This window comes from Vanacampus margaritifer, chromosome 11 (assembly GCF_051991255.1).
Source record: "Vanacampus margaritifer isolate UIUO_Vmar chromosome 11, RoL_Vmar_1.0, whole genome shotgun sequence".
Lineage (NCBI taxonomy): Eukaryota > Metazoa > Chordata > Actinopteri > Syngnathiformes > Syngnathidae > Vanacampus > Vanacampus margaritifer.
Window position 1 is genome coordinate 2,997,956 of NC_135442.1, and position 13,962 is coordinate 3,011,917.

Consider the following 13,962-nt stretch of genomic DNA (forward strand, 5'->3'; position numbering starts at 1 on the left):
TTATTTAAGCTCAGCAAAAATATAATTGGGGGGGGGGGGGGGTTATATATATATATATATATATATATATATATATGCATGCTTAATTTTTGTGTCTGCAAAAAAACGCTCAAATTTTGTCTCGTCTGTCCCATATGGAAACACACATAAACTTTGTTACTTTTCATATTGAGATAAAATTATTGAACTGGTTTCCAAGCATCTTTTTTTCAACTTTTACAAATCAACTTGACCAAACGAATGAAATCTAAATCGTTTATGCTAAGAATGACAGCTTTTAGTCGGCGCATGGGGTTCATACAAACTTGAGTGAAGGGTAAGAAAAGGGGGAGGAGAGAAAATATGAGGGTCCCGCCCACCTGCCTGACTGCACAGTACAGTGTATCGCATCACTGCATCTCACCCCAAACTGTCTCAGCCTTATATTTATCCACGCCCCCTGTTTCGTCTGCAGGTCACAAGTTGCTCTCCCGCTCGTCATCGGAGGCTCAATCTTTTCTTTTCTTTCTTTTGGTTTTAATCTCACGTCACATCGCCATCTCAGACAGCCCCCCCCCCCCCCTCTCGAGCCGGCACTAGAGCGGTTATAACCCTCGCGCGTGGATGTCTGCTGCGCTCTCCGTCATCCATCCTCATCCTCCTCGTCGTCTCCGCCGCTACTGCTGCTGCTGCTGCTCCGCTCTTAAACTCCATTAGAACTCAAAGCAAGCCAGCAGGAGCAACATGACCGACCCGGCCAGCAGAGAGTCCTACCCAGTCCCGGATTTGACCATAGTGGATCCGTCTCATGGCACAGTGCGGAACGGCCAGTGCGCCCCGGATGGCTTCGTCAACAACCACCACAACAACCACATCAACCAGCAACAGCACGTCAAGAGCCCCATCCAGCATGAGGTGCTCACCTCCGGCCAAGAGATGAAAATCACCGACAGTGTGGAGGGTGAAGGTATACCAACTCTCCGTTTCATCTTATTTTTTGTTATTAGACGCGCCCCTCCTGGGGAAATGAGGTGATGTATTTTTAGCCTGCAGCTCTTATTTGAATAATTAATAAGCCAGAAGGATTTTAAAAGGATATTCTACCTTGATGGGAAAAGACAAAAACAAAGAATTATCGATGGGCAGCACAGTGTTTTAGTGGATAGCACGTCTGCCTTGCAGTTCTAGGTTCAGGGTTTGAATTTGTGTTGAGTTTGTACGTGCTCTTCTGGTGCTTATATGGATTTTCTCAGGCTAAAAACATGCGTGTTATACAAAGTTGTTCATATTGGGTGAATGCGAGTTTTATTTTGGTACATACATACAGGTACATACAACATATAGATATGGTGGCTCACAATCAGTCCAGGTCAGGGTGTACCCTGCCTGAAGCTGAATCAAATGCTGTATGAGTTCCATGTAGAATGGGAGGAATAGAAAAAAGTTGAAATACAAAGACTTTGTTGTAGAGTGTCTCCATTAATTTGTGAATTTTCATGAAAAATACGGAATTTCTGTTGTTTAAAAAAAAAAAAAATCTGGTGCCAGATGTTTGAACATTTTAAAGTACCAGTCATACCAATCCATTGTTGAATATAAGTTAGTTATTATTATTAGTTCGGGTTTCTCACATGGAAGATTTTTTGGTGTTCATGTTGATTTTTGGAAAGTTGAACAATTGGAAGTTTAATTGTTTCATTATGGCAAGGTTGAGAACCCAGAATGAAACTATGGCAAAAGTTGACATTTATGGAATGTGAGTCTTTTGTTGAAATGTTTGAATCGGTTAAGAATGCAAATTCTAAGAATCGTAGACGTTTTGAAACTTCAAATCAAGTGAATGCAAGAATAATGGTAATTAAAAAAAAAGATAAACATTTGCTGCATAATACAAAGCCTGAGGCCGCACAGACATTTGTGCCTTGAAGTCACCTTGGTACCAAATACGCGCAGGACCAAGAAATCCTTTGCTGTGTGTTTGCATGCCTTAAGAAGCATCCGTGTGTGTGTGTGAGTGAGTGAGTGTGTGAAAGAGATTACTTATGATTTTTGGGCCTTTATAATCCCATTCATTATATGCACAAGTGGAACTAAACATTCCATAGTGGATAAGTGGGCCCATGTTATGATTCTCCACCAATCCTAAGCCTGTAACTTAGTTTGTACAGCCACTTGTCATGTTTATTTAATGTATTTGTTTACTAAATATGTTTTTTTTTTTTTTTCATTTTTAATGATGTTTAACGTAGTAGGCCTTTTAGAATGAGCAAAACATGAGTAAACAATATGAGTTTTTATTATTGTCAGAGCTGTTAAGATCACTTTGTATTAGGGATAGACCGATTATTGGCTGGGCCGATTATCAGCGCCGATATTCAGCACTTTGACGAATTTCAGCTTCGGTTATTTTGAAGAACCATACGCCCGATAATAGATCCATTTATAAAAGTGTTAATTTCCGGGAACTAATTATTCAAATTTTCAGAGATGCGGCTGGTCCTGCACCTTCTGTTTTTGTTTGAAATTAAAACTAAGATAAGTCAAATTTTAATACGGTACTTTAGATATTTTTAAATTTGGGAAAACTTTATTTATTGTATAAAACAATAGGGAGCTATTTACTTAAGTTTTTATTTAACTTTTGAAAACATGCTACTGCCTCTGGGATGTCTATTTACTAAGATGTTTAAAAAAAAAAATACTCCAACATTTGACAAATAAGAAACATATTTAAAATAATAATAATAATAATAATTTTAATTAAGAGCTGGAGTTTGTATTTTTTTTTTTTTAATTTTTGATGCCAATATTTGCCCTTTTAAAAAATGAATATCGGCTCCAAATATCGGTTATCTGCGACTAATAATCGGTATCGGCCCTGAAAAATATATCAGCCTTTCTCTACTTTGTATGTTTCAAGTAAGGATAAAAATTCCAAATGTATCAATTCAAACATGTTCTATGTAATTGTTGTCGGCTAAAAATGGGTGATGAAGCAATACTTGAACTCAATCACATACAGTATTTCCTACAACCGATTGTACAGATGAGTTCACTTTTGGCAAGTCAGCAGAAACAACAAACGCTTCCATGGTCACAGTAAAGCCAATCTGAGGGGGAAAAAAACTTGTATCTTTTTTTCCAGATTGCAATACTTTCCACACGTCTCATTTATCAAGCTACATGATTGATTCACAGATTTTACTATAACTCAATCTGTTAGAAATGACTGTTTTTTTATTGTTATTTTTTTTATTTCAGGTCTGCTTGAGAGCAGCATGCGCCTGAAGCCTCACGAAGCTCAGAACTACAGGAAGAAGGCACTTTGGGTTTCGTGGATCTCCATCGTGGCCACGCTCATTCTGGCCGTGACGGCGTTCAGTAAGTTTTGACCATTCTTAGTCATGCGCGTCAAATGCTGCTCATTTGCTTCAATGGCGTAATACGAGCGTGAGTATTTTCAGGCCGTGGCGCTAACGCTGACCGAGGCAAGTTCAGTTCTCGCTTCCTTGTAACAAAGAACCTCGTCATGAAAACGTGTTGACATAACAGACATGCTGGAAGTTGTTTGCTAGAAATACTTTGGGGATGTCAGGATCGAACAAACGTAACTGAGACGATGAAGCTTGATGTGGGATGATTAAAAATACAAGTTAGATGAATACTTTTGAAAACACACGTACATAAAGTATATTCATATTTAATAAAATAAAAAATAAAATAAAAAATATTTATAAAATAAAGTACAATGAAAACTAAACAAAATCAAATAGATAAATGCATACATTTGAAAAGGTGGTAGAAGAAGTTATTTTAAAAATGCCCCCAATTTGGTGGGTTTTTCTCGTACGTGGTTACAAGTTTAGTTATTTTGCTCAAAGACAGGCCCATCAGCGCTTTAAAAATGAGTATTGAGTGAAATCTTAAAATCTAAAGCCGACAAAATGATGCTAAAATTAGGGGCTATGGTGTCGCCCATTTGATTCCGTGAGAACAGGTTTAACGCCCTGAATGTTTAACTGAGCAGATTGGTGAGGAAAAATATTCTTAACGCACCCCCACACCACAAGATGATCACTCAGGATCATCTTTTAGAAACATCTACTGATTGGCATTTGCTGACTTTGGAAGTGGTGGAAAGTGCTTGAGTTTGGCCCAGTCATTGGGACATGTAAGAAATTTGAATGGCAAATTTGGTGGCACACAAAGTCATTACGCAGAATAAAATCGAAATATATTGTTTTTGTAGATGTGGCTAATATGTGCCCTGGCATTTCTTATTCGTAACCTTTTTATTGCTTTCAGTTGAAGCCTGCCGATGAAAAGCCGCAGAGTTAATCGATTGCAAGGTTAAGAGTGCATTGAGGACGCATTTTCAATGGATTCTTTCAGTGTGATCAATTATCCACACATTGCATGCGTGGTCCTTTTAGGAATAATGCTTGTTTATTTAGCTGTGAAGCTGAAGGCAATCTTAACGCCAGCAATGAAATGAGACACATTTGATATCTGCCTTTTTTTGGACAACAGACGAAACATTGCTTTCTGTCTACAAATGTTTCGTTTTATTCATAACACTTTGATTGTCAAATGATTTTCAGATGAGACCTTGTATTTTTCTTCTAATCTTTTTGATTCTACTACTGCATCTTCAAAGCTCTTTTGGGGAACTAAGCAGGGTCATGTGAGCCCTGCGACGCTGTCAAAGGTTGATGTTTTTTGCTTGTCATCATCATATGACAGAGGGCGCCCCTCGCGTATTCTGCGGCGCTCCGGGCACGACGCGGGTTGTTGCTTTGTCATCTTGGCTCAGCGTCCGTCAAATGGCAAAGTGCCGTGTGATGTTCATGTCGTTCTCAGAAAGATATCATCACCAGAGTCACACCTAATTTAGAACATAAGATTATTGTTTGTAGCTCCAAAGAGAATGATCGCAGATGAGAAGCAAATGTCATCAGTTAGTTTCAAATTGGAATTATCGTCGCCGCAGTATTTAGCTTTCTAGTGGTTTTCCCCTTCTGGTATGCTCCGCACTATTATCAAACGCATCTCAACACAAAATTTATTACTGTTGTGTAAGGCCTGGTAGACATATAAGGGTTGTTCGAATCTTAACCCCTGGGCGTTATTTTATTTTGAAATGGCTTGGTCAGAACCAACAAAAAGCCAAAAAATGGTCAAATAACGCCCAGGGGTTAAGATTGTGTTTATCTATTACGAACCCAGGACATGAGGATAAATTACAAGTAATAACAAGCATTTAACTGTTATGGTGGCATATGTTTGTGATGTGCACAGAAAATCAGGCCTTGGCTTGACGCTGGCTGAAAATGTAAAGTTGTCAGGAATTCAGACTAGAATCGTCTCTGACTGCTCTGAACTCGTTGATGATTTGGTGACATGAATGAGTCCAAGACCGGCTTAAACTGCAGTTGGGACAAAAAGAGAGCTATCCACTACTTGGGTCAATTTGACCCAAATTTCTGTGTTGTGTACGTTAAAACAACAATAATCCAATTTGGGTTAAGAAGGGACTGACCCGCTGTACTCAAGTCAGTTTTACCTTTTTTTGGACTTTCTGGGTCGTTTTAAACCAAACAACCGAGAAAGTGGCAGGTCGGTCCCTTTTTGATTCAAATAGTTTGGGGTAAAACAACCCAGAATGTTGGGTCAAATTGACCCATGAAGTGGGTCGGTCAAATTTTTTTTAACCTAAATTGGGTTATATTTGACTCAGTTATGTTTAAAACACTTGAAAAAACAAAATAAAAATTTGCCAAAAATTGACCGATCCACTACTTGGGTCAATTTGATCCAACTTTCTTAATTTATTGGGGGTTGTTTTAAGCAAAAATGGCCGACCTTTTTTTTTTTTTTGGGATGTGTGGTGGGGTGGTCAAAACAACAATTTGGGTCAAATTGACCCAAGTAGTGGATTGGGCCATTCTTGACCCAAATTGGGTTATTTCTGACCCAATTGTTTTCAGAGTGCTAACTTCCATTCCAGAAAAACAAATTGTAATGACTCACAAAACAAAAGCCACATAGAAGAGGAACGCAGATGATATTTGCAGTAAATATTCTGAACTACATTCAACGTGAGACTCAAGGACTCAACGTGAAGGACACGTGAACTGCAGACCACCGTTCTCAGCAGGGCGTCTGCAGTCAGAGGACGGGCCACGGGTTCACGGTGAAGAAATCAATCAGCGACTGCAGCCTCACCACGTTGACTTGGAATTGGAAAGCAGTGATGCTGTCAAGTATGCGAGACACGGATGAATACGGAGATGAAGCTCTGTAAAGTGCGTCAAGACCAGCAGGATGACGTGGTACGAATCTTGGCAGACGGCACCTGGGATTCTGTAGTTGTGATGGCGCCACTTTAAAAAACACTCCTGCCCTAGTTTCTGCTCATTCCTTTAGCCATCTTGTATCTGTGATGTCTCATCACTTCTGTGCCTTCTTTCCCAACCTGACCTACCTACTTCGTTTTCTTGCTCGGTGCAAGCTTTTCTAATTTCATTATATAGGGAAGAGGAGAGCTGGCTCAGCCATTAGGCAATATAGGCAAGTGCTAAATATGCTGGGGAATTTTCTATGCAACACGACCACCTTGAGGACCGCTAAACCATTTTGAGCCTTGGGATGTAATTAAGTCATTTAAAATCATACCACTATGATCATACCACCTCATAGTGGTACGATGTCAACAGCCATTTGTTAAAAATCCGTATGTGTGTACCCAGCTCAAGTCAACAACTCCACTTCCTCCCCAAATGGCGCCCTTGTTGTTTTTGCTCCAGCACTGTAATTATTGAGCTCCAACCCAGATACATAAAGTAAAAGACCGACATACCGACCGGTTATAAATAAACCGTGGATATTTTCCTTATGCCGTACATGTGGAATAAAACATATGACCGGAAGGAAAAACAGTCACACCATATTGTAACACATAAGAATGGGACTATTACCAGGATGATGGGGTGTCACATTACTCAAGGCTAGAGTGGAAAGAGCACTCTGTATGTTCAGAAGTGCACTAAGATTTTCAGGAATTTGCATTCACAGAAAGCTTCCACCATGTGCGCCGTCATCAAAAGGTTCACTTTTCTGAATCACATATGTAAGGATTTGTATTCGCAAATACATTCGGCGAGAATCCATTTTGATAAGAAGAATGAAAGTTTGTATTTCAGTAGCCACGATGCCATGTCGTCACTACAAAAAGCTCTGAGAGCATCAGCACATATTCTTGTGATCCTTACGTGGACAATTGCTGACTCCGGCGTCTTTAATTCATCCACCTACTGAGACAATAACAACATCGGTGTCAGCAGGCCATTCATCACATGCAGGCTTAGGCGGAAGAAATATTTGCCCGTCTTGCCGCAGCTCTGCCTCCCCGCAACGAACTCCCGCGGGGTCCTCAGTCACACCCACTCCTCTTCCTTCTTATTCGTTCCCTTCCAAGCCTTTTCCCTCGTTGTCTTCATTTCCTCCTCTCTGGCTGCGCTTTACTCAAACACCAGATACCGCCTACGCCAACACCTACTGTCTGTCTCTCGGATGAAAACACAATCATTTATTCATTTTCTTTTTCCTCACTGTCGGGTGTATTTTTAGCAGTGGCGATGTGGAAGAAGTCTATATATAGAAAGAGTGTTATTTGGCACGTGGATTGAAAAGGGCCAACTTGGAAGCCAAAGAAGCTTGTTTGATGACGAGGGAAGTCATACAGAACCCAGATCTCATTGATTACGTGTCATAGAGCTTTTTGATACAGTATCAACGCTATGGTACCTTTTAGTTCCAGGTCATTTGAATGGCAAACCACCAATGTTCAGTTTAGCATCGTTAAATCTTACGCTGTACACAAACCACGGGTTTACAATGGTGCTTTGAGACCCCCACATACCTTCTTATATTGCCCGTCATGCTTTGGATAGTTGTGCCTCCCAGACAGTCACAGTAGCAGACGATGTCGAATACTGAGACCTCAGACTAGATGTGTGCTGATATGTGAATCTTGAGTGTTTCGGAGTCGTGCCGTTTACTATGTGAGCATTGTGCTAAAGAAGTGGAGACGATAGTGCTGCCTTTTGACTTACACCCGTTCGAAACTGTATTATTGAATAGATGCCATTTACTAGCAATTACTGAATGAGCAGCAAATGGTATGTGGAAGGGGGGCAGACCTCACAATAGTGTGTTACTGTTAAAATAATGCAGTCAGACATAACGCCAGACTCCACCCTGCCATTCATTTGCAACTCTGCTTTTACTAGTACCATTGTGTTCGAAGTCAGACAAAAAGAATCTGGAATTCCAAGTATGACCTCAACACAGTGTAACCTTTAAATAATAATTTAGAAAAACACACCGGGAACAAGACGTGCTGCCAGGGAGCCAAGAGAGCAAACGGTAATGACAGTAAAAGACACGACACAGCACACAAGTGACCTACAAAGATCCAAAAAGTGAGCAAAACCTTGGAACAAAATAGAGTGAAAATAATTGGCGGGCAATGCACAGCTGGGAAAGTCACAAGGGCACAAAAAGTGCCTGCTGAATGACACTGGATGGTAAGTAATAATATACCAGCAGATACTATTGCCAATGGATGGAGGAGTTTTCAGGAACCAGGATTGTTGCTTAAACCGAGCCCGAGTATGATCGCTGTAAAATCATCCACCGCACAACTATGGATGAAACACATCCAAGCTAGCCTTCCTTGTTGTAACCCAATCTGTCATTTCAACTGAACATTGATATGGCCGCATAGATTCTGTTGAGTCACACACACTCTTTCGCTCTCAGTTATTCATCGCCATCGGCGGCCAAAAATTCGGTGCATCACTAATTGGTACTAGAATCTAATATCATTAGCCAGGGAAAGTCTATCCAGAGGGCTGCACTGGAACTGAAATGCCAGATTTTCTATGCCCGTGAAGCGTCGTAGATGCCAGATGTCACACCACACGTGGGTCGACGCTTCAAGACAACTCATAATCGGCCGCGACGGTGAATATTTGTCTGCGACACGTCTGTCGGCTCAAAATCGGGGCTACATTCGCGTTGTCTGATCTCGGCATAAAATGCCATTTGCTGCATGCTTTACAAGACAAAAATCCAAGGGAAAGAATATCGAAAAGCCTAGAATGGCGTAACGTCCGTTCAAATGATACCTGAAATAAAAATGAAAAAGTAAGTACGTACGTATGGTGAGATTTGGCACACCCTGTACTGAAGAAGTTTTTAATATGACGTCATTGATTTTCAAGACACTTTGTGGTGATGTTTCAAAGTTGTGAGTAATGCATTGTGCTGGAAATCCTTGTTTTTGTTGAGCGGCTGTCATGTGCTGTCCATGGGTGAATGCACAGCTTCAATCTCAGGGCTTTCAAAGAAAACCAAAGACATTATCAAACGCATGTTCTCTGTACATCAGTAACACTTTGGTTGACCCCATTGGGTCTCCACGGGGTTTAGGTAAGCAGTAAAATATAGGGAAGTGGTAAAGCAGCTGTTCTGGACTTAACTTCTTTTCTGCAACAGTTCTCTCAAACCTTATAGTACATTTATGTAGGCGACATACTATGCATTTTTGACAACATTTAAAATAGTTTCCAGAGTCTTCATAACAGCTTGACCAATATGCGGTTTAACACTATTTCTCTGTACCTCTCAGGTATTTTGTCATACCCTGAGATAGGAAACTCTGCGTTTTCGTTTCCAGGACAGCTGATTTGAGGTTGTTATATCAATGCAGAGTAGTTTCACCTGGCGTTGCCGCTACACTAAAAAAGACCACATGAATGGAGCCCCAATTCGCCGAGTCACCATGGCAACGGGAAAGCGCAGTGCTCGGCGGCGCCCTCTTTTTGCGCGTTTGTTTTTTACCCCTCTCAACTGAAAATCTTTATACGATCATATGGCAAATTTGAGCATGTCTATACATCACACAGCGGCTCACCATAGACGAAGGCGGCGTGGGAAAACGTTGCTGCTTGAGTGTCGGGTCAATGCGTACATTTAAATGTAGTCCTTTGCAATCACAATAATATTACAAGGGGAAACCTGTTGAATGGAAGCTCATTAATTCATTTCATTTAGGTGCAATCCTGCGGGGGAGAAGCGCACTTGACTTAAGATGAAATATAAAAACATTATTCAAACGCTTCTAAGAAAAAGTTCAACACACAATATATGCTGTGAAGTGAGCGCATATACGGCTGGTCATGTTGCAAATGTAAGGACGGATTAAGTTGTGTATGTAGATGATGGACTGTGATGTGAAACGGTACCGCTCAAAAAGAGAACTGTCCGGAAATATCAGCATATCTACGCGTGGTCTGATAACAATCTCACGGCCAATATTTAATTCCCTGCTCAATTATATGGCATCTTCATCAATAGGGTCTCTAGACTATAGGCATATTTACGCAAAAACTCGCCGCAGCAGACTTTATGAATGAGGAAATGGGACGACAGAGAAAACCTTGAGGTTCATTGTGAAAAACCTGCAACGACCAAGTTTGCTTCATGGAACATGTTACTACGGTAACTGACCGAGATCTTAAATGACCTCTTTTCATGAAACAGGCTCGTTACCTCCTTTTCTCTGGTTTCTCCGGTTCGATTTCATCATCAAAGTCTCAATTACCTTCAGTTGTTAAGAAAACCTTGCAGTGTTCTTTCTCTTCTCTTAAGAGAAGTCAGTTTGCCGGCGATAAGCATTTCCACCGGAGCGCCGGCCGCATTTAATCAGCACGTTTTGCTTGGCTGTCAAAAGCTCGCCATCTGTGGCGTAATTATAGGACGGCCTTGCACCATCATTTAGCAGTAAACACCATTTGAGTATTTTTTACACCTCGCCGCCAAAGAAGGGAAGCAGTTCAACAAGATCAGACATGGGTTTTGCCGAAGAATACGTGATAAGATTTCTCATGCTCGAGAGGTACCAAATCACACGCACTCATTCGTCTGTATGTTGTGAGAAGCCAGATATGAACAAATCTTCGAGTCAAGTTTTAAAAGCATAAATCGTCAGTGTTGACACCGTGATGTGGTATCAATAGCATGCAATCTATACTGTGACTTATTAAATATTAAAAGACACTGAAGTAATTGTGCAGTAGCATATATGTCATCCATCACCGTTTCAAAATGGGCAAAAGACATACTCAACCCTTGGAATGGTCCCCAGCCAATCATAGGACACATATAGACATGCGCACATCAAATGAAAAGTGAACCCACCGCCATTTTAAAGTGCTTCACCTTTTTCACATTTTGTCACGTTGACAGAATTATTTGAAAATGGATGCACATAAACGGTAAACCATAACACAGGAGTTCAAATGAGAGCATTTTTCATCTCCACACTATGACAATGACATCTTAATGACGAGAAGTAAGAAGCGTGAGGTGTCACAGGACAGATTAGCAACGCAATATATGCCAGAGAAAACACACCTACATACACAAACATACCTAATGAGGACAGTTGCTGTCAAAAGTGGATTGATGGAACGCTACTTGAAGTTTATTTAAATACACTCGTTCTTGTAATGTAATCCTCTCCTTGCCTTTAATGCGGAGACGCTGGCAATTCCCGCCTTCCTTAAAATCGGATTGATTGTGACATCGAAAGTTTCATTCCACCTGCATACTAATTGACGGGGACTCTCGGGTATCACATTGCAATGACCCCTGATGGCATGAATTTATCCAGGGAGACCTCCTAATGGGAGCTTGGAAGCAAACAGCATACAAATACAATTTCCTGTAACTGGCCGTGCTGGCTTTCCCTGCGCGAGAGCATTTGAGAGCTGGCCGTGAGTCCCCAAACAATCCCTGGCTTGTTTCATTGTGATCGATGGTAAACTGATGATTGCGATGGATTCATTACCAAAAGGCCAAGGCGTTCTTGTACTTCAATACGGCAGCGGGGTACAAATTACATGCTGGGGAAGAAGGGGGCTTTCGGAAAGAGGGAAAAGCTGGGTTTCTTTATCATTCATGAATTTTTCATGAAAGTTATACTTTGGGGATAATGGAAAATATAAATAGCATTCAGGAAACGGATAACAGGTGGTGGGAAGTCTTCATTAGCAACTATTAAAGGCATGGCTGGCCCTGGCCATTTGGGGGCCCTAAGCAAAATAATGTCATGGGGCCCATATGTGCGCCATTTATTCACTGTGTACTATACTTTGTAACCCATACATCCATATTTCATATATGTTAGTCACATTTTATTGCACTGCAGAAGGTAATTCCAACTTCTCATCCCAACTGACTGTCGGTACTTATCGTATATGGAGGAATTCAGTATATTAAACTGAATTCCTCCAGTGGAATTGTTTGTCAGATCTCAGATGAGTTGATCCTTTCTTCACTGTTCTGGCACTTTGCCTTTATATATTATACTTTTTTTTTGCTAGCCTTGTCAGGCTGGAAAGTCAAATATTTCACCCCATGATATCTGTGTATAATGTGATTTGCCGCAGTCAAATCCTCGCTTATTGTGTGTTTAGTTCCAGTCCTTTTTTAAACCCCCTCTAATTGTGCGAGTTAATTCATTTTAATCACGATACACAATGTGCTGACAGTATCACGTCTATTTGCAGATATAAAAATAGTCGTAATTTCTATCCACGTACACACCAGTGGACTAAATTTCATTTCAAAACTATCAAATAGCTGTATTATACCAAACTTTTTGACTCATTTGCTTGCATGGATTTATGATCTTATATTGGATTTACTCAAAATGTAAGCACAAGTTCTGTTTTTCATTTGTATCCTCACAGCTCCCTCTATCTGAAAAAAAAACAACAACATACAACCGAGAACACAAAAGTGACAGTGCCCAAGTGAAATAGATGAAAATAGTTGCTGATCATGACTCTTGGCTCATTCATTTTTAGTAAGATGAAACAGCATTGGGTTGGGGGTCGTACGTCATTAAGTTTTACCCAGAATGCAGCAGCCACTCCTCAGGATTGCGGGTTGTCTCAGGTTGGAGACATCACGCAGAACATTTGAAATCATGAAGCATTTGCTTAAGTTGATCATTGTGGTCGATATGAACAGAGTATGTGCCTCGTAGTAGAACGTGTGTCGCGATTGTGAGAAAAGATTATGCATGAATGCCCTGTCAAAATAAAAAAATAAAATAAAAATAAAAAAGCTATGCAGTGAGTCAGCATCACTCACGGCACATTTCTTAGTTTTTTCTTCTTTTTTTTCTTTTTTTGTTCAATCACATTTCAGTTCCTGTGTGTTGCCAATGTTGATTTCATCCGCCCGGGGCCTTCACAATCAGATGTGCTGGCCGTAATGTATTAATGTAACTTCAACTACATTAATTGGTTTCAAATTCACATTTCAATTACGTTCTTTCAAGGCTTGGGTGCTTGGTCAGCATTTTTCTGTCCTCTGATTGGATGTTCAGAGTCCAACTTGGTTAAAGCCAAGTTGGGCTAGTAAATCACGTGTAGCCGTCGGCATACGTCACCACATTGAATACTCAGCATCTCTAGTGGATATGGTGTATTTTATTTGTTTGTCCTATATGGACGTCAGAGTTGTGTGCTATATAATTTCTGTAATTGTAATGTGATTGTAATGGTATTTAAACCAGCTGCCAGTGCCCCCCCCCCACCCAAATACATCAGCGTAACAACACAGAGAAGCTGCCCCAAACCCTGTGGAGTAGCTCAGTTTGTGATGTTTGTGTCCGCCGTCGCATATCTTTTTAACAAGCTTATGGTGTGTTGCATCTGGGTGTCGTTAAGCAGTCGCCAACTGCTGAAGTTATGAAATGCGTGTCGGTGCATGCGCGCGCGTGTGTGTGTGGTTTTTCTGAAGTGTGTGGCTGTGTGGTGTCTGACTTAATTCCTCATGTGGATGGCCACAGCCTTGTTGCCAGACTGTTTGACAACGTGCTCAGCGTTAACCACAATAGCTGTC

The 13,962-nt window shown here is 40.8% G+C and overlaps 1 protein-coding gene across 1 annotated transcript in view; it reads left to right on the top strand.

Moving 5' to 3' along the window:
* Positions 1 to 13,962, top strand: part of tmem163a (transmembrane protein 163a) — a 34,215-nt gene that overhangs the window by 7,510 nt on the left and 12,743 nt on the right. The window contains exons 4-5 of the mRNA XM_077580834.1: positions 455 to 946; positions 3,241 to 3,360. Coding sequence (XP_077436960.1) covers positions 724 to 946; positions 3,241 to 3,360 — 343 coding nt within the window. The 5' untranslated portion in view covers positions 455 to 723. The remainder of the gene's footprint in view (positions 1 to 454; positions 947 to 3,240; positions 3,361 to 13,962) is intronic.